General features: G+C 39.6%; 3 protein-coding genes across 4 annotated transcripts in view; 2 read left to right on the top strand and 1 right to left on the bottom strand.

Annotated features, from left to right (window-relative positions):
- Positions 1-1,716, bottom strand: part of ALDH7A1 (aldehyde dehydrogenase 7 family member A1) — a 43,813-nt gene extending 42,097 nt beyond the window's left edge. For both annotated transcript variants that reach the window (XM_061150879.1, XM_061150878.1), the window contains exon 1: positions 1,465-1,716. In XM_061150879.1, coding sequence (XP_061006862.1) covers positions 1,465-1,656 — 192 coding nt within the window. In that variant the 5' untranslated portion in view covers positions 1,657-1,716. The remainder of the gene's footprint in view (positions 1-1,464) is intronic.
- A 4,311-nt stretch (positions 1,717-6,027) lies between these two features.
- Positions 6,028-15,661, top strand: PHAX (phosphorylated adaptor for RNA export). The gene is made up of 5 exons (XM_061150876.1): positions 6,028-6,165; positions 8,104-8,717; positions 10,611-10,731; positions 12,086-12,169; positions 14,411-15,661. The coding sequence occupies exons 1-5, from the start codon at positions 6,070-6,072 to the stop codon at positions 14,678-14,680; spliced, it is 1,185 nt and encodes a 394-aa protein (XP_061006859.1). The 5' UTR covers positions 6,028-6,069; the 3' UTR covers positions 14,681-15,661.
- A 90-nt stretch (positions 15,662-15,751) lies between these two features.
- Positions 15,752-20,730, top strand: SPMIP10 (sperm microtubule inner protein 10). The gene is made up of 3 exons (XM_061150877.1): positions 15,752-17,009; positions 17,556-17,664; positions 20,521-20,730. The coding sequence occupies exons 1-3, from the start codon at positions 16,924-16,926 to the stop codon at positions 20,728-20,730; spliced, it is 405 nt and encodes a 134-aa protein (XP_061006860.1). The 5' UTR covers positions 15,752-16,923.
- The last annotated feature ends 5,304 nt before the right edge of the window (positions 20,731-26,034 follow it).

Below are 26,034 nucleotides of genomic sequence, written 5' to 3'. Positions count from 1 at the left end.
TTGTGTCCGACTCTTGCGACCCCATAGGCTGTAGCCCGCCAGGACGCTCTGTCCATGGGATTCTCCGGGGGAGAATACTGGAGTAGGTTGCCATTTCCTTCTCCATTAACTTGTTACAAACAGGAGACTACAGAGTTTTCACTTTTGACCTGAACACTCAGAACCACTTTTTCTGCAAAACCCACCCTCGCCATCTAAATATTAGGCATCTAAACAAAAGCCTAAAAGTAACACGTTATTTTGCCTCTTCTTTCATTAACAGGCCAAAGTTACAAGTTTTAGGGACTTCCCTATAGCTCAAATGGTAAAGAATCTGCCTGCAATGCAGGAGACCTGGGTCAGGAAGATCCCCTGGAGAAGGGAATGGCAATCCGCTCCAGTATTCCTGCATGGAGAATCCCATGGACAGCGGACCCTGGCGAGCTATGAGTCCCTAGGGTCGCTAAAGAGTCAGACATGACTGAGCAAATAACACATGTGCAGTTACAAGCTTAGCTTATTCCCTCTCTCCATAACTCTGCCCACCCTCTGGTCAGAGGTGAAAAGGCCAAGGCTAAACAACCATGGGAAAGGCGTGTGTCCACATGAACTGGAGGGATAAATTAGAAAAAAAAAACCCAGGTATAGCTTTAAGAAGGCTTTCCAGAGAGGGTATTTTATCTGTGAACCTAATGATTGGATACCACAGGAAAAACAGGATAAAACCACTAATGGGGGATTTGGGAACAATTAAAACCACCTGCACTTCCTACAGCCGCATATAACTAAAAGATACCTTTCCTCTAACAAAGCAGGTTCACTCAACAAACTGTTGGGATGTTATGTAACGTTTTCTTATTAAAGTTTTCTTTCCTATGCAGCCCTCAAAAATAATCCAAGTGATAACAACCTTATCTTTCCATCCTAGTCTATAAAATGTTCAATAAAATGAACATTAACTGAGAGTCAAGCTATTGTTAGGGTTTGGAAATAGAGAAATGCTGAAAATCTGGCCCTCAAGGAAGCTCTGAGCCCAATGACTGCAAAACAGGATTTCAGCAACTCCGAGTTTGCATTCCAGACGATTTCAGAAAAAATAAAACTGTACTGTTGAACGTTACCTGTGGCGCACGTCACATGTGAGGAGTATAACAGTAGTAGAAAAGTAGAAAAGTCACATGATTTCCACTGCCAAGTGTGTGCCATTTGGCACTACAGAGGGCAGAACTCTGCCGTGCGGTTTTAAGTACGCTTGGGAAGGCCAACTCCTTTCTGCTCCAAAATGAACTCGATTCTCGGTAACACGCGGGACCTAATATCTAATGGTACTTTTAATGGTTCTACTTGAGAAAACATTTACTATGGACTTCAAAACTTCCCACCCAGTACAAGCCGACAGCGTCCGCGGGGATTAGGGCTGCGCAGTGTCTGTCCGGCCTCCCAGGGCGAAGAGAGGCCGCAGAGATTTGCCCAAGACGTGCATACCTCTCCCCGGCCTCCCCAGCTTCCATTATACACGCCGTCGTTTTCCTCGCGGAGCCCCAGCTCCTTCAGCCAAGCATATTGGGGCTGATTGATGAGCAGAGTGGACATGAAGGCGGCAGGCCTGTTCCAAGGTCCGGAGAACTTGCTCTTCCTTGCAACGTGGACGCAGAGCAGACCGGGAACGCGCCACATACTGGGTCAGGGATGCGAGGGGCGCCTGCGGCCCGAGGAAGAACTGAAGTGCGGCCCCGCCCCCGACCCGGAGGAGCCCATTGGGTAGGCCCGGCCCCGCCCCCGGGCACGCCCCCCGCCGTCGCCCAGCCTAGCTGGGTCCTGCGCGGGAGCCGGGAGCTGTGGCCGGGAGGTTAACCAGGGCCTGGAAAACAATGAGGGTGAAACCGGAGGAAGTGAGCAGGCTACTGCCATCTAGTGAAAGACGGCGGGAACGGCGGCACCAGCTAGGAATTTTTTCCAGCAAAATATTGGCTCTAAAGTATAGTAAGTGAGAGCAGGGCCTCTCAGGCTGTAACGTGCATGTGATCTCACCTAGCTGTCGTGTTAAATGCACACTGTGATCCGGCAGGTCTGGACTGGGGTCTGAGAGTCGGTATTTTTAACCAGTTCTGGTGAAAGGGAGAGAATTGTTTCCGCCCCTTTATTACATTACAAATTAGAGTTTTCTAATTAATGAAAAATGGTAAATTGCTGTAGTTCCCTCCAAATATTCTGCGTGGGTATATTCTTGCTTTTGAAGAACAAAGATGGTTTTGATCACTTTCCTTTTTTCTCCATTTCTCCTCTCTTCCTGCAATATTCTTGCCATCCCCACCATCCCATCTGCTGCCTAATTCCACAATAACTAGGCCTATCCTATTTAAGGGAAATGACAACATCTCAATCAGCATGATTTGGGCAGGAGTTTAAAATATACACGCACTCTCAAATCATTGCATAAATAAGGTGATTCCAAACCTACTTTCCCCAAAATACTACTTCTCCGTACTCACCTTGTGGCCTTCCACATGGCAACCAGACAGTTGAGAGTCACACGTTTCTTTATAAAGCCTGTGTTTTCCTCTCATGGTGCCTTTGCCCTACTGTTCCCTCCACCTGTAAAACCTTTCCTTCCATCTCTGCATTCAAGCTTTATCTGTTTGACCCTTAGAACATCAATGATTTCAACAAATCATGTTGAAATAGGCATGTATCAAGCAAGCATTTATCAGAAACTGTAGTAAGTGCTGGCAATATCTTAATGGTGTTTCCACTTGAAAATGTTATGCTTTTTCCCCATTAAGGCAAGGACCACCTCTGACTCATCCTTGCATGACTCCACAATTCCCAGCATCCTACCAGGCTCACATTCATTTACATCACTGGGGAAAAAAATGAACCTGTGAACACACCTCAGCAGTAATAAGCAAGGATACGCTGTTCAGCATTGGTAATCTGTATCAACAACCCAACTACTCCTGTCCATCCACTCCTAGGACTGACGCACTAATCTCCTTCATTTTAATTCTCAGACATTTTAATAGAGAATTTAATTCTCCTCGCTTTCTGGCTGCCAGTAAGATTCTTTGTACATGTATCCCAACATCACATCCTTCCATTCTCTTCCCCTCCATTTGATTAAAAAAATGAAAAGACATTTACAGATGCACTAAATTTTAGAAGCAACACATGACGCTCTCAAGGAATATTAACTTCCATCTCTTCACTAAGTCAAAAAGAGAGGTTCATGGTGGTCTCCCTCTAAACAAGTTTTGGGACAATACACAATAGCAACTGCCTATATGGAAAATAGGGAATACATCTCTCTTCCACCTTCTTTTTTCAAAACTTACTTAGCCTGTCAATAGGAGGTCAGGAAAAATCACCAACAATGAACTTGATGGGGCAAAGCGGGAAGATATACAATTAAATGAATCCTATGAAAGCACATTTCACACTTGAAAAAGAATTAAATGGATTGTACATGAAAGCCTATATAAAAACTGCAAAGCCCTACAGAAATTTAAATGTCAGGATACCCTTGAACTAATTTTGTATTAAAAGTAGAGGAGTTAGTAGATGGCAAATTCTACTTTTCAAATGACTTATTAAAGGCCTCAGAGAGTGGTTAAAGCAAAGACTCTGGAGTCACAGCATAAGTACAAATGACCTGTGCTTGGGAAGTCCTCTGTGAATACTAGCTGCCTTTATTCTTCAAAGATAGTTGGCCAGAAGGCAGAGTGATATGAACATGCATGCTTGCCCCAAGGCAGCAATAAATTGGAGAAATCATCACCACCCAGAATATAATTTCATTATTGTAAACTCAGTGTCTGATTTTTCAGAGCATAAGTGAGTGACACTATTGCTCTGGGCAAACTCAGATTAATCAAGCTCACCAAAATATCAAACTATGATGTTGCAACTAACATGCTGGCTTATTATTTAATGGGGAAAATTATTCTCAGAAAGGACCAACCATTCACATCCTCTAAATGCTGCATTCTCTCCCAGGGTACATTCTACCTATCTAGTGGTTTAATGAGCCCAGTGTCACAAGAAGAGTTATTGGTTAATAATATTTGATTCCAGCATTCAGTGGTATCAGGCTACTACAGTCTCTCAAATGTCCAAATTAATCTATAGATTCAATGCAATCCCAATCAAAATACCAGAATTGGCAAGCATATTTTAAAGTTTAAGTGGAAAGGGAAATGATCTAGGATCGTCAAAACAGTTTTAAGGAAAAAAAAAGAACAAATTTTAACAATTTTTACAATATTTTTAACAATTATTTTAACAATTTTACAACTGTTATAAAGCTACAGAAATCAAGAAAATGTCACACTGGTATAAAGACAGACATAAAGATCAATGGATCAGAAATAGGGTACTCAAAAATAGACTTTCACATTTATAGTCAATTTTCAATGAAGGTGTCAAACAAATCAAAAGAAAAAATAGTCTTTTCAACAAAGAGTGCTATATTATTTGGATATTCAGATGCAAAAAATAAAAAAGAAACTTGACTCCTACTTCATGCTATATACAAGAATTAAGTCAATAATAACCATAGACTTATAAGTAAGAACCAAAACTCTAAAACATCTAGTGGAAAACACTGGAGAAAATCTTTAGTGTGAGGGCCTGTTCTATGCATTATATGGTGTTTAGCTGCATCCCATACCACACAGTATGTTAATAACAGCATGAAAATGTACTCCTACCTCACACTACACACAAGAACCCATTCAGGGGAACTGTTATTCTATGCAAAAGAAGTAAAATATCAGTTGTCTAAGAGGAGACCTTAGACAACCTAATAGACTTGTCTATTAGGAGACCTGGAGTCAACACTGAGGTCTGCAAAAGCTTAGCTATGTAATCTCCCTTCCGTTACCAAAATAAAATGGGCCAAGTGACTTCTAAGTTCTTTCATAGGTACTAAATTCATATTTCAAAAATATAAATTCATTTTTTCCTATACAGTCTATACTAAGGAAATAATAAAACAAGTTTGTAAAAAGACATGTTCATTGCAAAACTGGCTACACTTTAAGTGTACACCATCAGAAACTAAATAAATGATGCTACCTCCATGCAATGGAAAAACTGGGAAGTCATTAAAAAGGAGCTAGATCTTTATGTATTGGTATAGAAAAGTGTCCTGGATAAACAGTTATATTGTTTCTTTTTGAAAGGAGATTACAAAATAGTAAAAGAGACAAATAATAAGATCCCCTTTATACCCCCCAAAATTCAATTAATATTTCTTCACCATGTTTACATACAAGAAATCACTGGTCTGGGCACAGGTAGAAAAAAGTGAATAAAACAGGCACTTTGGTGGGGAAATTCAGACCAAAAAATAAAACAAATAGGCATATGACTATTGAAGCCATGAAGGAAAAAAAAAGGGTGACAGGAAAGACAGGACCTTGTTTTAGTGAGAGTGCTTGAAGAAGACCTCTGCGGGAAGGGCGCGTTTAATCAGAATTCTGAATCATGCGAGAGCATAACCTCTGGAAGAATGGGGTGTCGGGGTACTGGAGGGTCTGTAGGCCGAGGGAACAGGAACTGCAGCGCCCTTGGGCCGGGAAAGGGCCCAGGATGCCTGAGGAATAACATGAGAGGCGCCAGCGTGGCTGGAGAGCAGGAGAGGGACCCCAGCCTGAAGCACACAGCTGCAGCTCTGTCGGCTGTGCTGAGGTCTGAGCCGGGCGGCGACCTCACATTCCGCCTGGAAGGCTCCCCAGGAAGCTACTTGCAGAATGGAGCACAGAGGAGCAAGAATGGAAGCCGAAAGGCCCGCCTGGAGCATCCAGGCGAAGACTGTGAGACCGAGGGAGGAATCCCTCACGGCTGCCATGCGTGCACATCTTTAGGTTTGAAGAGAGCAGGTCAGAAGAAAAGGCGCCAGGGTGTAGAGGCAGCACACGTGAGCAGTTAGCAATGATGATGCAACATCTGCGAGTCTCGACTCAGGCGTCCCGGCCAGGCCCCAGCGGCTGCCGGGGCGAGAGCGGCCCCCTCGCGGGGGCGCCCGAGCACCCACCGCCCGCCGCCCCGCCGGAAGTGCTCTCCCGGCCCGCCGCGCCGCGCCGGGGGAAGATGGCGCAGGAGGCCGGCGACATGGAAGATGGGCAGCTTTCCGACTCGGATTCCGACATGACGGTGGCACCCAGCGACAGGCCGCTGCCGGTGCCGGTGAGTGCGGCGGGCAGGCGGGTGACTCGGGGCCGGGAGCGCGGGGCCCAGGCGTCCTCCCGGCGGGCGCGCGGAGCCCGGCGGGCGGCGGGGAGACAGCGGGCCCTGCGAACCTGGCCTGGCATCTAGCTGCGAGGCGGGGTGCGCGAGGCGTGCGGCTTCCCAGAGGCGGGCGTGCGGTCGTCTCTTTCCCGCCTCCCGTGCTCCTCTTCTTGTTTTCTAAACCTACAGAATTACCCCCTTCGCCGTCGCTAGGTTCTCCCCGAAGGGCAGATTTTCCCGAACAGGTAGAACGTGGGGTCGTCGGCCCACAAACAGGCTGTGGCGCTCATTTGTGCCCGAAGAGAAGGGGAGTGAGGACCGGGAATGAAGTTCATCTCTTGCTCAGGGGCCTGTTCTTCCATATTCCCATGGAACCTAGCTTCGTCGTGCCGTACTGTGCCGCTGGGTTTTATGTCAGCTTCCCAGGTTTCTAAGTAGGCGTTTGTCTTGGCCGCCCTACCAAGTAGCAAGCTGTTTTGAGAAGGCTTTAGTGCCAGGGTTCCCGCGTTCAAATTTCAGAGCCGCCACTGTGTGATCGGTGACAGGGTATTTAGCCTGGTGCCCCGTCTTTAGAGTGGGAATAATAGTACCACAGTGATGGGGTGGCTGTAAGGATTCGGCGGAGCCTAAATGATGGCTGACAAGTGTGTTAGTGCCGTTACTGTTTCCAGATACGAAGCCTTAACCTTCTGTCTTTAAAATACCCCTCCCCCATTCCTAGCACGGACTAGGAGCTCAACAGATAGTTTGATGTTTAGTTGAAAAAGCAAAGGTGATTCCTTTTGCATGTAGAAGCATCTTGGGAAATCGGTACCAAGATTTTTTTTTTTTTTTTAATGTGTTCTCATATCACTTTATTTTTTTTTTTTACCACCCTATTGTTTTTTTATTTTTATTTTTTTGTGGGTTTTGTCATACATTGATATGAATCAGCCATAGATTTACACGTATAAGATATTTTGTTTTTCAATCTTTTTCAGTTTTGCATAGATTGACTCTTTTTTTTTTTTTTTTTTTTGGCATGTGGGATCTTAGTTCCCTGACCAGGGATTGAACCTGTGCCCTCGGCGTTGGGAGCACCGAGTTCTAACCACCTGACTACCAGGGACGTCCCTAGATTGACTCTTGACTTGGTAAACTTAATGCCATGGACTCTGTGGTTTTACAAGTAATTTGTCAGTGATGCCTACACATAGGATTTTACTCTCTAGTCTAAAAGGAACATAGTCCCAAAACCTTATAAAGGCAGTTGATACATCCAAATGCAGGACAGGAGCCTTTGTAAAAGAGGAAAAGAAGTTCTAACTGCCTGTAACAATTGTTGAACATGTCATTTTCAAACGTTCTGACAACTGAAAAGATTGAAAATCTTCTGAAGGTGAGAATTAAGAGCCTTGGTAATTTTTTGGAAAGCTGTTTTAGCACTAAGTGCTGCATTAGCTATATAGAAATAAGAATTTGTGGCTTTTAAAATGGAAATTCCAGGGAGTTCCCTGGTGGTCTAGTGGTTAGTATTGGCCACGTTTCCCGTGGGGGACCCAGATTCAATTCCTGGTTAGGGAATAATCTTCGGAAGATCTCTGAAACCAATTCAGTCCCTTAAATGGATTTTTCTCTTTTTTGCCGGGGGGGGGGGGGGGGGGCTGCTTGCAGGATCCCCAAGTGACTCAGGCTAACACTCTCAGGGATCCTACAAGTGGTCAAAAAAAAAAAAAAAAGGAAGCTTCATGTAAACCTTTTGAAATTCAGGCACTGAATTGGTTTCAGAGATCTTCAAAGATCACTGCTGCTTTAAAATGGTTCCGCTGAATCCCTAAATAATTTTTTTTAGATAGCAGAGGGTGTGTGGGGGTAATGTCTTTGGTGAAATTGACTGTCATTTTCCTTCACTTACAGAAAGCTCTAGGTGGGGACTGTGCAGTGCGGCCCTTCCAGAGTACTGCAACAGTGTGTGCCCCGGAATCACATTATCGGACTGTGAAAAGTGTGGATTCAAGTGAAGAGAGTTTTTCAGATTCAGATGATGATAGCTCTCTCTGGAAACGCAAGCGACAGAAATGTTTTAACACCCCTCCCAAACCAGAGCCTTTTCAGTTTGACCAGAGCAGCCAGAAACCACCTATAGCTGGAAGGAAGAAGGTTAACAACATCTGGGGTGCTGTGCTGCAAGAACAGAACCAAGATGCAGTGGCCACTGAACTTGGTATCTTGGGAATGGAGGGCACCATTGACAGAAGCCGACAATCTGAGACCTACAATTATTTGCTTGCTAAGAAACTTAAAAGAGAATCTCAAGAACATACAAAAGAATTAGACAAAGAACTAGAAGAATATATGCATGGTGGCAAAAAAATGGGACCAAAGGAGGAGGAAAATGGGCAAGGCCATCTCAAAAGGAAACGACCTGTCAAAGACAGAGTGGGAGACAGACTAGAAATGAACTATAAAGGCCGATATGAGATCACGGAGGACGATTCTCAAGAGAAGGTGGCTGATGAAATTTCTTTCAGGTGAGCATTTAAATATTTCTAGAAGTGGACACTTGACCAGTTGTCTTCCATTTATAAGAAATACCATAGATTCCAAATACATTGATGGTGGTGTTCCTTTTTGAGATTTTTAAATCCAAAGCAAGAACTGGGCTTATGTGGTTATATGAATATGAATATAGTTGGCTATTCTTAAATTTGGGCAGACCTGATAGAATAATTTTGTAGATTTTTCTGAACTTTAGAGCAACTCTTTCTATTGAGGGCTGTAGAACTCCTCGGATAAAAACAGATCCTTTTAAATCAAATCATGTGGGTTTCTTGGAGTGTTTTCAAGCATTTGTGGCTTGTTTTTACAACTTTATTGAGGCTTATTATACATGTAATAAAATTTTTCCTCTTTAAGTGTTGAGTTTTTTTGGTAAATTTATCGGTTGAACAATCATAAAGCACTTCTAAAACATTTCCATCACCCAATAAGATCCCTCATGCCATATGCCCATTTAGAGTTAGTTCCTATTCCCATTCCCAGGTAACTGCTAATCATTCTATTGCTGTCAATTTGCATTTTTTGGAAATTTCATGTTAATAGAATGACAATATGTAGTCTCTTGTGCCTGGCTATTTCCCTCAGTGCAGTGTTTTTGAAATTCATCTATGTCATGGCAGTCAATCAACAGCTTACATATTTACACACACACACTTGTATTGGCTATTACACTTTTTGGCAATTATGAATAATTCTGTTATGAACTTCCATGTACACATCTTTGGACACATTTTCATTTATTTTAGATAGATAGGAGTAGAGTTGTTTGATGTATGGTAAATTTACATTTCATTTTTTTTTTTTTCATTTCATGTATTTTTAACATGAAATATCTAAAGTTGAAATTTTGTTTACATTTTATTAGCTCTAAGTCATTAGTGAACAGTGTCACAAGTTTGAAAACATGTTTGGTTCAAAGGTAATATAACTAGTAGGAGAACAAGTATTTACTCTCCAGGCAAGCCTGTCAATAGCAGTACTGGATTTTTTAAGTACTGAGGTGGTTTGGAATTTGAATGCTGGAAAGAAACCTAGAGATTTTGTAAACCAATACTGTCACTTTACAAATAGGAAATTGAGGCCTAGTAGTTGTGTGGTTTGCTCACAGTCACTAATGTGTCAGACCTGGACCTGAAGTCTAGTCCCTTTATTCCTAGTCTAGTGTTCTTTCCACAATAGAGAAAAAGCCAAAGAAGCCAGAGCTTGCTAGGGAACTGATAAGACTTCTGTAATATTAATCCTCATTCATCTCTGCAGAGAATGGTCTCTCATGTTAGATGGGCTATACTTACTTAGGCTTCCTGTGTTTTTACCTGTCAGTGGTAAAAATAATTATATCTGCTTTGTAAGACTGTTGAGAGAATTAACTGAAATATAGTGCATATATAGTTCTTAGGATTGTGCTTATCTCATAATAAGCCTTTGGTAAATATTAGCCATATTGTCTGTTCTGAGATAGGGAGCCCATGAGGGAAAAGTCCAATCCATTTTAAAGCTCCTGGACATCTCGAGTTAGGAGAGCTAAACTTTAGAAAACGTGGTATATGTTTGCTTTTAGACTTGCATTCGTCATGCTGTGTGTGCGTATTTCTTTTGAAATTTGCTGTAATCCCATAAGGCAAAGTGAAGAGGCCAGTACGTAACTTGAGATGGAATCTTGACGTTACTGTCTGCTTGGGTGACCCAAGATAAGAATGTGTCCATGTCACTGATTCCAAGGTTAAATACTAAAGATTTCAGAAAGCAAATGTTACTAGAATAGGATGTTAATTCTATCTGGGAACTAAATTGGAGACTAAGGTAGATTTCCTCAACTTTATACAACAAATAAAGAGGTTGATATTACTTCATTTGTTCCTTATCAGGTTGCAGGAACCAAAGAAAGATTTGATAGCCCGAGTAGTGAGAATAATTGGGAACAAAAAGGCAATTGAACTTCTGATGGAAACTGCTGAAGTTGAACAAAACGGTGGTCTTTTTATAATGGTAAGACTAATAAAATGCTCTTGTCTCTGATTGTTGGTTCTCTTATTTATGGATTATAGCCAGTGTGTTTCAGACTTTTAAAAACCTTCATTAATAATGAAAATTGAATTTAAATATTCAGTATGATCAGTTTTTACAATTAGTACTTTTCTTATTAAAAATGTATCTAAATTGTAGCTTGTTAGTGTGTAGTCAACAACAAATCCCTCACAGGCTTCATTAAGAGTAGGGGCTGAAATTTTAAGAAAAAAGTCAAAAAAAAAAGAAAAAAGTCAGGGCAAAGGACCTGGAAGCTCAAACTTAGTGAGTATGGGTTTTGGAGTTAAGGGTTTCTTGTTTTGAATTTTGGATGTGCAGCATACTAGATGTGACATTTAGCTAAATTATTTGACTTTGGAGACCTCAGTCTCAGCTATAAAATGGGATTAATCCTCTAATGTAAGGATTAAATAAGATAATGCATATATAGTGCTTATCACAGTGCCCAGAACTCAGTAGTGGTGAGGAAAATTTTTGTTCTTTTTTATTTTGTTTTGTTATTTTTTGTTCATTTAATTCATACATTCTTGAAAACTGGTTCTTGGGGGGGCAAAAAAAAAAAATCTTGTTATGTATAAAGCACAGATAAAGTGTATCTATGAGTATTAAAATTTCATGGGTGGTAGGGGTGAATAGGAAACAAAATGTCTAAAGAGGTTTCTGGGATTGAGGAAGGGAAAAAAAAAAGGTTAAAAAGCACTTTACTGTCCCAAAATGACTGATAGAGCAATTCTCTTGCTGGGGCCAGATCACAAGCAGTAGCAGTTTATGCTGTAGAATGAGTGGTCTTGCAGATCTCATTTAATTGCGCCTTCACCACAGGATGAGGATGAAGGTCGAATGGTTTCCTTCTTATTTGTTCCTCGTGAATTTGAGTAATAACATCACAAGAGACTCCATCGATATTATGCTATGGAAATGGAGAGAAAAGTAACCATTAGAAGTGATAGCACTGGGTGAGGAAACAGCCTGTGGACATAGATTATAGAAGTTAACAACAAACTATGATGATCATGAGTGTACTGGTACCCCCTGCCTGTATCATAGTTTAACGCACTGTTTTAGATACAGGAAGCTTATGTTGTAATGGGGGTGGGAAGGAAGCGGTCTAAAGAATAAATGTAGTATCTTCCAAGTATGCTAGAAAGTGATACCTGCTATGAGAAATAGAGCAAATGGGAAGTCTGGAGAGGCGAGAAGGACACTGCAGTTTAACGGAGTGGCATAGTAAATCTTCATGGAATGTCTCTGAAAGTTGCTCTGACCATTCATGGTAAGAGTCTACACAGGATGCTTTTTCTGTTCCTTTTTGTAGAATGGCAGTAGAAGAAGAACCCCAGGTGGAGTTTTCCTGAATCTCCTGAAAAACACTCCTAGTATCAGTGAGGAGCAAATTAAGGTAAAAATGCCAGTGTCTTTGACTTTTAAGATCAATCATAATTTGACTGCCACTCAGCCTCTAGCTTCATTTTCTATTGATCTCTATTACCTGCTCTGCCTTACCTTGACTGATTTTTTTAGTTGCTCTTTTCAAGTAAAACTTGAACCTCTTATAAAGCTCTGCCTCCTCTTTTTCTCCCCTTTCAGAGCAAAGGTCATGATTCCTTTTATGGCAATTTTTCCTGGTGTCTTAGCATGTAATTATTTTTTTCTACTCTCCTATAACTTGGCTTTCAGAATCTTAAGCCTTCCCTGGTGGCTTAGACAGTAAAGAATTTGCCCTGCAATGAGGGAGACTTGTGTTTGATCCTTGGGTCGGGAAGATCCCCTGGAGATGGGAATGGCAGTGTTCTTGCCTGGACGATCCCATGGACAGAGGAGCCTGGCGGGCTATAGTGCATGCGGTCACAAAAGAGTCAGACATGACTGAGCAACTAACACACACATAACTTGGCTTTGGGATCTTAGTTCCCTGATGAGGGATCAAACCTAGGCCTTCTGCACTGGAAGCATGGAGTCCTAATCACTGGACCACCAGGGAATTCCCTATATAACTTTTTATTAATGAAAAATGTCACTCTTTTGAAAGATATAGTATGATGTGATGAAAAGGATTCTCTAAGATTCAAAGTCTAGGTTTTAATCTTAATTTTGCCATTTAGCAATTGTAGACTCTGAGAAGATTGCTTACTGTCTCCCCCAGCCTTAATTTTTTCATCTATAAAGTGAGGACTTTAATATGTGCCCTGCCTGTTTAATATTACTATAAAAGAGTTAAATAAAATGATGTCTAAAAAAGCTTTTTCTTGGTAACTAAATCTGGACAAGCAATTTCCAGAAGCAGGAGAGAAGAAAGGAACATTTATTCACCATGAGCCTCGCACTAAGGCCAATATTTACAGGACTTAACTCTTGACAGCCTGTCATTGGGTGTCACCCTGCTCTGCAGATGAAAGCAAGAAAAGGATAGGTCTGAGATCACCCAGGACTCTGCCTTCAGACCCATGTTGTTTTCACTGAATCACCTGTCTTTGAAATTCAGTTCTTCTAACTCATTGTGAAGGGAATTTACCGTTTGTAGATTTTTATCTTAAACTGTCAGAAACATTGCATTGTAATAAACAGTGGAAATATTTTTAATAGTATCCAGTAATAGGGGAATGTTGACTTATAAGGACATTCTTAAAACAGCTATTGTGTAGCCTCTATTTTTATGAAGCAATTCTAAGAAAATTAGAAAATAAAATAATAGCTTAGAGGCAGAGTACAGATTTTTAAAGAAAAAGAGTCATGGGACAATAGATTGGTAGTTAAAACACCAAAATGTTACCAGTGCTTTGGTCTATTGTGAGGGGTTAGAAATGTTTTGGCTTTAAGACTTTTTTATTTTCTGTTTTTTCCAAAATTTCTGTTGTATATGGATTGACTACCTTTGTTACTAGAAGGAAAAATCAGAAGGTAGATATAACTTTATTGCAGGTAATTTCATATTTCATCCAAATAATGGTGTTATAGTTTTTCTTTTAGTCACTCTATTGTTAACAATCACAGTCTGTAGAATTTGGAAGCCGGAACTGAACTGAGTGGGCTTGTTTTCAACTTTTTCTCACTTGATTTTATTTTAGTATGTGGCCTTATAATTTTTCTTCTAGCGAATACAAAGTTTGTGAAGATAAAAAGAGTAAGAATAGTTAGAGGTTAATTTGCTATATTTTTTTAAAGTCCAGCTATAACGATCTCCCTCTGAAAGTAGTATGCACTAGGTTCTTAACTTATGGGTGGGAGAAGAAAAATTTCTCTCAGGTTATCTATTGTCTACATTTGTTATAACACATTAACAATATGAAAAAAAACATTTCTTTAGGCCATTCCCTGGTTTGTTTTATTTAAATATATAACCCTTGGGAATGACATTTCCTCATTAATAAAGTTTGCTGTATTTGGAGGGAAAGGGGGAACTGCATAATTTAATTTAGTATTGCCAGGCATTGTACTAGTTAGAATTGTTTTTATCAAGATGTTTGGATGTGTTTTCATATAAAATGAAAATACTGCTACTATGCTCCACTTACAGGTAAGTAGACGCCTGAAAAAACTGTGAATTTTCACACTGTTGTGAAGGCAACATAATAGGGTTTAAGGATATGGTAGTTTTAATAAATAGTAGTTCTTGTTTACTAAAGTTGTTCCTTTATTGTAGGACATTTTCTACTTTGAAAATCAAAAGGAATATGAAAATAAAAAAGCTGCTAGAAAGAGAAGAATGCAAGTGATGGGGAAAAAGATGAAACAAGCCATTAAAAACCTAAATTTTCAAGAAGATGATGATACATCACGAGAGACTTTTGCAAGTGACACTAATGAGGCCCTGGCCTCTCTTGATGAATCACAGGAAGGACATGGAGAAACAAAGTTGGATGCAGAGGAAGCCATTGAGGTTGATCATTCTAACGATTTGGACATGTTTTAGTACATTTTGAGGAATAAACCTTTCTAAGATAACATTGTAATAAACCATTTCTACTGAGATTATTTTACTTTGCACTGATAAACACAAAAATCTGGAGAGAATTGTTACTTTGTTTTAAATAAAATTGAATATGTGGGAGATGAATGTGATAACATTTAAAACTTTCTCATGTCTGACAAAATATTTAAAAGTATATAGTGGAAGGTTTAATTTCTTAATCTGTTGCATGTACTAATTATTACTAGTTGATCATCAATTTTGTCCAGGTCATTTTAACGTGCTGTTTAAAAGTTTTTCTGATTTATCTTTACAATGAACTATGATTGGTTTCAAAACATTCCATTAAAAGATCCTATTAAGACATAAATTGTTAAACTATTACAAATGCATTCAAATTTAGTTTTTCTATGTTTTAAGAACTCTTAGGCTTTTAATGATAGAAACTAAAAATAGGTTTATACTAGTGGCTCTTCCCACTTATGTGTTTGTTCTGAAGTAAATAAACATCAGACTCTTTTCAAGGAAGTATCGGTTCATAACTTTAACTTTGTTTTTGACTTATTAGTTACTTTGGTCATATATTTATATACTAAATATAATCCATATGTGCATAATTGCAATGACATTTAAAAAATTCCCAGTGGTGGCCTGCCTAAGACAGTTTTACCTTATGTTAAGGAAGTTACGTATTAAAAATGTTTCTTCTGCATGATGTTTAAAATTATTCATTTTTATTTAAGAAAATAAAGGTAGTTTACTTAAGGTGTCCCAAGAGTTGACTACAGTTTACAGAGTAAGCAAAAATATGTAGGAAGCAGTTTTTATCTATTCTTTGCAATAATGTACTTGAAGTCTTTCAGTAATTTTTGAAACACGTAATCATTGAAGTTGGATCTAAGCAGGGAAGGAAGAGGAAAATGGTTATTGGTTACATTTTATTCATAAAGAATGCAGAAATAAAATTAGAATTCTGGAAGTCAATGAGTTTCAAGTGATTTTTTTTTATAATCTCAAATTTTCTTTCATAAAATTGCCATAACCAAGGAAAGAAGCATTTTAAATAGGTAAGTATTTAAATATTGTCCCTAAAGTTTTTTTAACCTTTTATTTATTGAAGAATTTTTTTCTAATTAAAGTATAATTGACTTACAGTATTACATTAGTTTCAGGTGTATAGCATAGTGGTTCAGTATTTTTATATATTGTAAAATGATCACCACAGTTCCTGGGATTGCTTTATGTGAGGTGATTTTAAAGGTTTGGTATATTAGGTAAGATAACACTCAGAAATCTAAATGTCGTGTATCCTTGTAAATATTACTGATTTTTCTAGTGTAAGTTACAGTTTTTAAAGGATATTAATGTCTCAGGCTACTTCATCTTTAGTGGATTGCTCATTTCTCCCCCACCCACTTCCTAGCTTGTTTTCATTATTTTCTTAACATTTGCAAACTACACAGATTTCTGGATTGTATTACATCCTAAGGTGTATAGAAACCAGTGTTTCAGTTTTTAAGGTTTAAGGATTTGTTTATTAACATTACTCTTCTCTAAACCTTTCTAATTATCCAGATCTAGGAATGTCTTTCCAAACTTGCCAGAAATGTATTCCCTTAATACTGTCATCATACCAGCATACATTACAGTCATTCTTCCTGCTCAGCCTAACATTCTTCTACTTGCTGGCTAGTAGGATTAACAGTAATAGCCCTCGGTGTCTCTGGCTTAGTAATTTAGGTGCTCATCCTCACTCATAACCTTTATCAGAATGAGGTTTTTTTACCTAAAATACTCTGTGATTCAATTCAAAACCTAGGAGATAAAATGGGTTGGATTGGCTTGAGTTAAGGCAAGTTTGATTTACACTTACAGGTGTCTAAATAATGGCAAAACAGGAATGGGACATATCAGCTATGTGCAGTCTATAAAGAGGAAAATATGAAGTGATTGTGAGTAATGATTGCTTAGTCCACTATATTTCCTAGTATCTTTGTCAAAGTTGTAGTATGTCTGCAAACATGCTTATTTTTTAAGTGCTCATGATAAGAATGATGGTGTACTCAAGGAGTATTTAAAAAACACTGGAAATGGCTCTAAGTCCCACATTCTTATTTAACTGCTGAAGCAATTACTACAGGTTGCTATGAAGTTAGCAAAACATTGTTACATCTGAGGCAGCACTGCCATCATAATTAGTAGACTAGTGAAGTTCTAGATGAGAATTCCTGTCACTAGGGGCAGTGATGGCTTCAGGCAAAGACACTTGTCCGATCTTACCTAAACTCCCCAACAACTGTTGTGATGAGAATTCAGATAAGCCTGCTAATAAGTGAGGACTTAAGGGTTTGGGGTTTTCCGGGGGTTTTGTTTGTTTTCAGTCTGGGAGTTACATTCATGGGGACACCAATTCTGTGCTTCCCCTTGGTATCTATATAGAAAACTTTATGTTCCAGAACAAAACTGTGTGTGCTAGAGAAAGCAAGACTGTCCTGAGTGTAGAGCATGTACTAAATTCAGAAGCTAAATTACTGATTTTTGTGGCTGGCCAGAGATTCCTTTAGCCAGTGCATAGGCCTGAGCTAAATCATGGTGTGCTGTTTTTCCCCTTAAAATAAGGCCAAAATGAACACGAGTAAATTGTAAAGGACAGCATGCAGTTAGAGTAATGATATCCAGAGTGGACTCTTGGTGACACTTGGGGATTTAATGGGTCGGTTATCTACTGTTAATAGGTGAGTCTCAAAGCAGTGACTGCTCTGTCCTGCAGCTGCAGGGGTCCAAACCTCACAGACACAACTGCTTCCGTTCCCTCAAATGATGCTAAAGCAATTGTATTTAGTTCACAAGATACTCTTCTTGCTTTCTTAATCTTCAGGTGTTGTGAGATTCATTTGCCACGGTTTTCCTTAAAGCAAGGAATGATCCCAAGAAGTTATGTAATGCCTTGGAAACAGAACATGGAATTCAGGAATGTGAATCTGAAGGTATTTTCCTATAAATATTCATAATTTAAAAAATATATATATAGTATGTAATATATCTGTGAATAAACATACAACTCTACAAAGTCTGTTTTGAAATTTATTTTTCATTTTTTCAGCTTTATTGAGGAACAATAAACAAATATGATTGTGTATATTTGAAGTATACAACATGGGCCTTCCCTGGTAGTTTAGTGGTTGAGGCTTGTGCTTCCACTGCAAGAGGCACAGGTTTGATCCCTGGTTGGGGAAGTTCCTCATGCTGTGTGGTGTGGCCGAAAAAAACTATGGAAAATTGTGAATCACTATGTTGTCCAGCAGAAACTTACATAATATTGTACATCAACTATACCTCAACAACAAATTTTGAGGGCAACTTGGGGAAATATTTATAGCATATGCAGCAAAGGGCTAATTTATTAAAAAATATTTAAAAATAGGAGCTTCCCTCTAGTGGTTAGGAATCTGCCTGCCTCTGAAGGGGACACAGGTTGGATCACTGGTCTGGTCCAAGATGATTCCACATGCCACAGAGCAACTCAGCCCAGAGCTAGCCAGTACGCGCCTAGAGCCTATACTCTGCAACAAGAGAAGCCACCACAATAAGTCTACCCACTGCAACAGGAGAAAGTCAACATGAGCAAGGAAGACCCAGTGCTGCCAAAAATAAAATTTTTTAGGTGTAACACAGCCTGATGCTTTGTACATCCCTGATTACCAAGATCAAGATAATTAACACATTCATTATCTCTCATAGTTAACTTTTTTCCTTGTAGTAAGACTACTTCAAATCTACTCTCAGCAACTCTCAAGTATACAGTACCATTTTATTAACTAGAGTCACTGTATTGAACATTAGACCCTTAGAACTTACTCTTCCAAAACTGAAAGTTTGTATCCTTTGTCTTATTTCTTCCTCTTCCCAGGCTCTGACAACCACCATTCTAACAAAAGTTATTTGGTGCACCTGCCACATAAACTTGCAAACAAAAGTTAAATAGCAATGTCTTACTCAAATAACCCAATTATAAACTTAAAATAGATAAACCAAAAGATATCAGAAATACATGTCTGCATTTTCTCTACATAATGCCAACTCACAGTTGTTAAGTCCATCAGTCGTAGGCACCATTAATAATAAGGCTGTAGTACGGAGTGTGTATTTTTTTATTGAAGTATATTTTATCTTCAATGTGTTAACTTCTTCTGTACAGCAAAGTGATTCAGTTATGTATGTATATAACTATACACACATTCTTCTTTCTATTCTTTTCCATTAATGGTTTATTACAGGAAATGGAATATATTTCTCTGTGCCATACGGTAGGACCTTGTTGTTTATCCATTCTGTATAAAATAGTTTGCATCTGATAATCCCAAACTCCCAATCCAACTCTCCCCAACCTCTTCCCCACCTTGGCAGCCACAAGTCTGTTCTTTAGAGAGTCTATTTTTACAGCTGTACTGCAAACTCAGGTTGAAAACTATGGGAACAGTTTGGCTAGATTTATAGGTAAGACTCCTTGTTCACTCAGTTCTCCTATTCAGTAGTCAGCAGTTTCAAAACATTTTCCAAATTCAGATTGACCATTCACTTGTGAAAAGGTAAGTTGTTTCTTTAAAAGAGAATATAATATTTTGTAATAATCAGACAACAAGAAGTTTCAAGTTACGATTCCTAGGAAGAAAGGTGTGTATGTAACTAATTTCCACATTTCTAATCAATAAGCAATTAATGTTGAGTAAGAATATACTTTACCAAAACAGATGATATTATAGAATATGACTATTACATACAAAACATTTCTATGATTCTTGACCTTACTCCTTAGAGCTATAATTCAGCATAAATTTTTCATTGTTATTTCACTTCTGCAATTTAGTTGACAGTGTTCCCAACAGTTTTAAAATGTAATTAGCAACTGGTGTATGGAGCATCTATCTTACAGAGTAAAAGTGAAAACTAAAGGAGAATTATAATGAAGTGAGTGTGCACTGAGTAAATGCTAGCTTTGCTTTTCTGCCATTGTACCATTTTTTCCTATAGGAGTTGAAATAGCTATTTAACAACATAAAAACAAGAGAACGGCATAGGAGAGAGGGGGCTGCACCCCAAGACCAGGCCAGACTGCTATTCAGCAATATCAGAGAATCAGAAATACATGTACAATTCAGATAATAACCTCTCACTACAGATAATAAGTAACTGTTATCTATCCAACAGCAACTGCAGCGGCCTCCGCATCCCCTAAGCTCATTTTACTTTGTGTTGTTGTTTAGTTGCTCAGTGGTGTCCGACTCTTTGTGATCCCATGGACAGTAGCCCGCCAGGCTCCTCTGTGTATGGGATTTCCCAGGCAAGAATACCTGAGTGAGTTGCCATTTCCTTCTCAGGGATCTTCCTGACATAGGGATTGAACCCAAGTCTCCTGCACCAGCAGGCAGATTCTTTATCATTGAGCCACCAGGGAAGCCCTAAAAAGAGCTTTGAAAGTCAGCAAAAGATTTTTCATTCGCATATAATGTTTTATTCAACACTTAAAGAATTGTTTAATAATTCCCATTTTATATTTGAGAAAACTGAGTCCCACAGTGCATAAATGACTTGTACAAGGACACATAGTGGTGAAGCTAAAGATCAGTGATCTGACTCCAAGTTTAGAGTCTGCAGTCCACACCACTGGCTCTTCCTGTTGGTTGGAAGACACCAGTTAGCACTGCTTTTTAAAAAAGGGTTATTGCTCTGCCCACTAGAGATTCCTTCTTGACAGTAACAGAAAAACTACTGGGCAACTTCCATCTTAATATAATAAAGTGGTTTTTGGTGTGATATACAGCAGATTTTTTTCTTCCTCTTAGCACGCAGAAGCATGTGGGATCCATGCTGGCCCTTTGGAAGACACTCTGTTTTTGGATCACAGTGAAAGGCTTTGCCATGGGGAAGATCGTAAAGCTGTCTTGAAGAAAGGCCCGCCAGAAATAAAAATTGTAGATATGCCTCTGCATTCACCTCTCTCCAAGTACCAAAGCACTGTGATTTCCCATGGCTTCAGGAGGCGACTGATCTGATCAAAGAATAAAATAATCAAGTAGTTCAGTCTCTCTCTCTTCCATAAATATTTCACCTACAGGTTTAATTTATTCAAAGGCTATAAGGCAACTGCATATTTCTTTACATTATTATATCTTAGAAAGAAAATAATCTCAGAACACGTGAGATGAAGTAGAGGAGCAAGGAAAACTGTCTCACTGAAATTAATTTCAGAGTAAGCAGTTAAGAAACAGCAGACTGATCCAGTCCCACCATCTATCTTCATCACACTCCTCTTTCTTTTTCTCCTCCTCATTCCATCCTTATGATTCATCTCTTCAAAAACTCAGGTAAACCAAACTGAGACAGAGTTGGAGGATGTGGGATTATTTTTGCTACTTTTCTGATTTACTTACTTTTACTTTCTTTCTTCCTCCCTCACCAACACACATACCCCTAAGAGACTGGTAACTAACCAATATGGTTATTAGAGGTGTTTGGTAGACAACTCTATGATGCATCATATAATTTTAGCTGAGATATACTTTCCATATTGGTTCAGTGTATCCAAGTATCAATATCCTACAGCGAAGAATTGATTCACATAACTTAAGAATGACTATGTGTAAAAATGATGCACTGCTGTGGAAGACAGTATAGTGGTTTCTCAAACAATTACACACAGAATTACCTTATGATCCAGCAATTTCAATTCTAGGCATATGCCCCAAAGAATTAAAAGCAGTGATGAACAAATATTTGTACACCAATGTTCACAGCAGCATTATTCATTATAGCCCAAAGGTAGAAACAAATGTCCATGAACATTTGTTGGGGACGAAAAAATTTTCCTCTATTCTTCTAGGTTCTTCTGGTGGGTTTAAGAATTGAATTGACATGAGACAGATTAACAGGAGAAAATCAAACAAACGTTAAATAACATGTATACATGGGAGAGACCCAGGAAAACAGTAACTCACCAAAATGACTGAAACCCTCACTTTATATATCATCTTCAGCTAAAGACAGAAGAGGATTTGAGAATAGTGATTTGGGCTTCAAAGAGGAAGAACGTAACTGACATGGAGATGGAAAAGCAAATGTTCCATAAATGTTTGTTGGGCCATGCAGAAACAGTGGGACATAGATTGGATAGAGACCTTGAGCGTTTCCCCCACCATACCTTGGTCATGTTTTTGCAGACATCTCTGGTGATATAGCTCTATTCTTGTAATAAGCCTTCTATCTAAATTCCTTTAGGCACTTTAGGGTACCTAGCTCAGGGACAGTCTCATCACCCTACAGTATCAATTATTCTGTTCTACTTAATTTTCTCTAATTTTGTGTGGCCCTGTAAGTTACATCCTAGTAAGTGATTCTCTTTCAGATTATTCCTCATCTAATTTCACTCTCTTAAATGTAAACTCTAACTTGTACCTATGGCTTCCTTCTTTAAAAATTCCCGGGACTTCCCTGGTGATCCAGTGGCTAAGACTCTGAACCCCTAATGAAGAGGGCCGCCTGGTTCAATCCCTGGTCAGGGAACTAGATCCCACATGCTGCAACTAAGAGCTCACATGCCTCAATAAAAGATGTGGCTCAGCCAAATAAATAGATAAATAAATGTGTTTTAAGAGTCCCCATTCCACTGTGGTTTAATTTAAAACTCTGAATTTCTTCCCAAGAGAGCAGATTATCATGTTGCATCTTGGCCCAGGTGGGTTAATCCCCATGACTGGTAAATCTCTGAGATTTCCAGGGTCAAAAATGCCAAGGGATATATTTTACACATATTGAGAATATAGGTGATCATATTTGACCATTACTAATTAGGAGCTCCAACCAGTCCATCCTAAAGGAGATTAGTCCTGGGTGTTCATTGGAAGGACTGATGCTGAAGCTGAAACTCCAATACTTTGGCCACCTCATGCGAAGAGCTGACTCATTGAAAAAGACCCTGATACTGGGAGGGATTGAGGGCAGGAGGAGAAGGGGACGACAGAGGATGAGATGGCTGGATGGCATCACCGACTTCATGGACATGAGTCTGAGTAAGCTCCAGGAGTTGGTGATGGACAGGGAGGCCTGGCGTGCTGCGATTCACAGGAGTCAGATACGACTGAGCGACTGAACTGAACTGAACTGAACTGAATTAGCTTCCAGCAGGCTAAAGGGCCGCCAAGAGCAGGTGAATAGGTGTGTCCCACACAGGGGGGTTTGGCAGAGAAGGTGAGCACTGGCTGGAATGGAGCCAGCGCTACACTCCCCGAGTTCTGTTCACCTCAGTGCACAACTGGGGCCCTGGCAATACAGGGACCAGTTCCAAAGGCTTCACTACAACGTCTCTGGCTTTTCATGTGATTTACCACTAGAAGCCTGGCTGTCAGAAAGCGTCTTCCTTCTTTTAAGAATGTGGCCAAAACAGTGGCCACTGCTGAAGCACCAGCAGCCAAAATGAAGTTCAATTCTTTTGTGGCTTCTCATCAAAGCAAGAACCAGAAAAGGCACATCAGTGCACTTCCCCACATTCACAGGAAAATTATGTCTTCCCCTCTTTCCAAAGAGCTGAGACAGAAGAGCAGTATTCGATCCGTGCTTATCTGAAAGGATGAAAAAGTTCAGATTTTGTGAAGGCCCTGCAAACAGCAGCAAACTGGCAACACAGCCCGAGCTTATGGGGAGAAGTATGTCACCTACCCTGAGTGCAGCAAGAGGAAGCTAATGGCACAACTGTCCACGTGGGCATTCAGCCCGGCACGGTGCTTGTCACTAGACAAAAAACGGACAAAGACTGAAGACGATCCAAAATCTCGCCAAGTAGGAAAGGCAAGGGGCAGACACAAGAAAGAAACAATTGAGAAAATGCAAGAATCATCTTATTAGCAACTTTCATTAGAAACTGTTAAAATGGGACTTCCCTGGTGATCCGGTGGTTAGGAATCTGCACCTCCACTGTAGCCGGTGCAGGTTTGATCCCTGGTTGCACGTGCTACACAAAAGCAACAACAAAAAAAAGGTTAAAATTTTTAAAAAGGAGAATGTGGCAAAATATGTGGGATAGAAGCCTGGATAAAAAAGTCAGGATGTATCAACTTGTGTGGAAAAGAAGAATGCCTATGACCAGAAAACTGTGCTGGAAGCCAGAACATCAAAATGTTTACAATGTTAGTTCTAAAAGGTGGAGTTATGATTCTTATTTATATCCTCGCATCTTTATAACTTATCTGCAGCCAACACTGCTGTATTTCACCTTTGCAGACACTGCTCCCCACATGTGGAAGGCACTCCTTCCTATTCTGCTGTCAGTTTCATATTCAACACAACTGCCAACTCTTCTATGAAACCTCTTTCATAGTCTTTTTTCTCCAATACCAATTCTCTCCACCTTAACCTTTTCCAAGTTGGTTCTCTGCCTAAGCCTTCTGCTTCTTGACCAGAAGAGGTCTCTGCTGTGTTGCTCAAAAAAAAAAAAAAAAAAAGCTTTTTTTTAAAAATGTTTTGCTGGTTTGCCCTTCTTTAATAAGGAAAGTCTTTGTCATTACCTGTTATAGATATTGTGATATTATAGAAATCAGAGGTAGAAATTCTTCAATGCTTCTGTAACTAACAAATTTTCAGATAGAGCATTTTATTTACAAAGGGGAGCTTAAACCCTTTGGGTCCACCCCTCAGTGCTTTGCAGTGGAATTACACCTGATATGTAAAAATTTGAAAACTGAAAATGAAAGAAACTAAGGGATAACAAATTTAGAAAAACATGTCTTTTTCTAGGGACAAATGAAAAACCATCAGTAAAGTGCTTCTTTGTAATTCAAGGAAGGCCTCGGAGACTAAATTTTTTCTGCAGACAAGAGGCAGGCAGAGGACACGTTGCGGGGAGTCTGTTCCAGGACGGCCCATAGGGTTCTGCTCAGCTACAGCTACAGAGCAAAATCAGCAAAACAAAAAGGCACATGGGGTGAAGTCCAAGGGACAACGAGCGCTAATTTCCAAAAATCCTCTTTCGGTGAAGTAACACAAGATACATTTAATTACCCCTAGCAATGAGCTGTGACAACTCTGTTCTTTCTTTGATCAGGAAAATTAACTTGTGCATTCTTTGGTCTTTTCTGGGGATTTAAGAGAATATCTTGCAAGTACAGCAAGGTTCATTTTCTTCCTGGTATTAGGAGACAAAAGTCATGGGTTTCTCAAGCAATCACAGGTGCATTTTATCCTAAGTGATGACTAGATGATCGGGCCTCAGCTGGTGCTACCCTCCAGAGGAGAGTTAAGCCTTAGTGTCAGAGAAATCAGAGCAGGTTCCAGCAAGATGCTGGCTTTGAGCAATGGGTCAGATGCAAGCCAGTGAGAGCTAGAAAGGCCTTTCCACACATGGGAAAAGCATAAACAGAGGCAATGAGGAAAAATCACTATGTTTACAGAATATGTGAGGATATCTGGGCAGAGAAAAGTTCCCTGCTGGGAAATAAAAGAAGGTAATCTTAGGAAAAAGGATCCAGCTTATAGAGGATTTTAAATTCCAAACTAGTGGTTGAAATAGATTACTATTAATGATCATGACAGAGTTTGAGAAAAACTAATCTGGCAATAGTTCAAAGGATGGATTGAAGATTAAGAGATAAATAAACTGGTTTGAACCTAAATCCAGGTAAGAAGTCCCAATTAGGATCAAAGCTATGAAGATGGGGAATAGGGACCTCCATCGAGATGGTTTATATCAGAGTAAATGAAGTGCACAAACCAGGCTTGAGCACGTGGTCAACCTATCCTGGAAATGAGTTTAGCTGCACGTGGTAAATTACCTTTATCAATCAGGTCAGTAAGGCACTATTAGAACCTTTTTTTTTTTTTTTCCCATGCACAGCTTGTGGGATAATACCTCAACCAGGGATCAAATCCCAGCCCTTGGGAGTGAAAGGACTGAGTCCTAACCACTGGACCACCAGGGAAGGCCCTATTAGAGCCATTTTAACCTCCAAGAAAAGTTATAAAACACTTTTACCAGAAAGACAGATGATAACGCAGAGAGGAAAAAATCAGTGTGTGGTGTAGGAGTACCAGGAGGTGCAGTTTTGTTTTGTTTTATGATGAAGTATTTTAAGTAAACCATTTAGGGTGACTAATCTGTTTTCCCTTTCAAAGGTAGTTCATTTAAGTATAGCCTGATTAGAAGGAATAAATAAGGCACGCAAGGTCAAGATTGGACCTGCTGTGTTAACTTATAAAAATTCATGAAAGCAATGATATTTAAGAGCTCATACATTCATATCTAAGACCTGATACATTTGAAATGAGCTATGAGCTAATGTGGGGGTGTGTATTTTTAATAAAAGCAGGAA

This window comes from Dama dama, chromosome 9, assembly GCF_033118175.1.
Source record: "Dama dama isolate Ldn47 chromosome 9, ASM3311817v1, whole genome shotgun sequence".
NCBI classification, from domain to species: Eukaryota; Metazoa; Chordata; class Mammalia; order Artiodactyla; family Cervidae; genus Dama; species Dama dama.
This window is presented reverse-complemented; position numbering and strand designations above follow the sequence as displayed.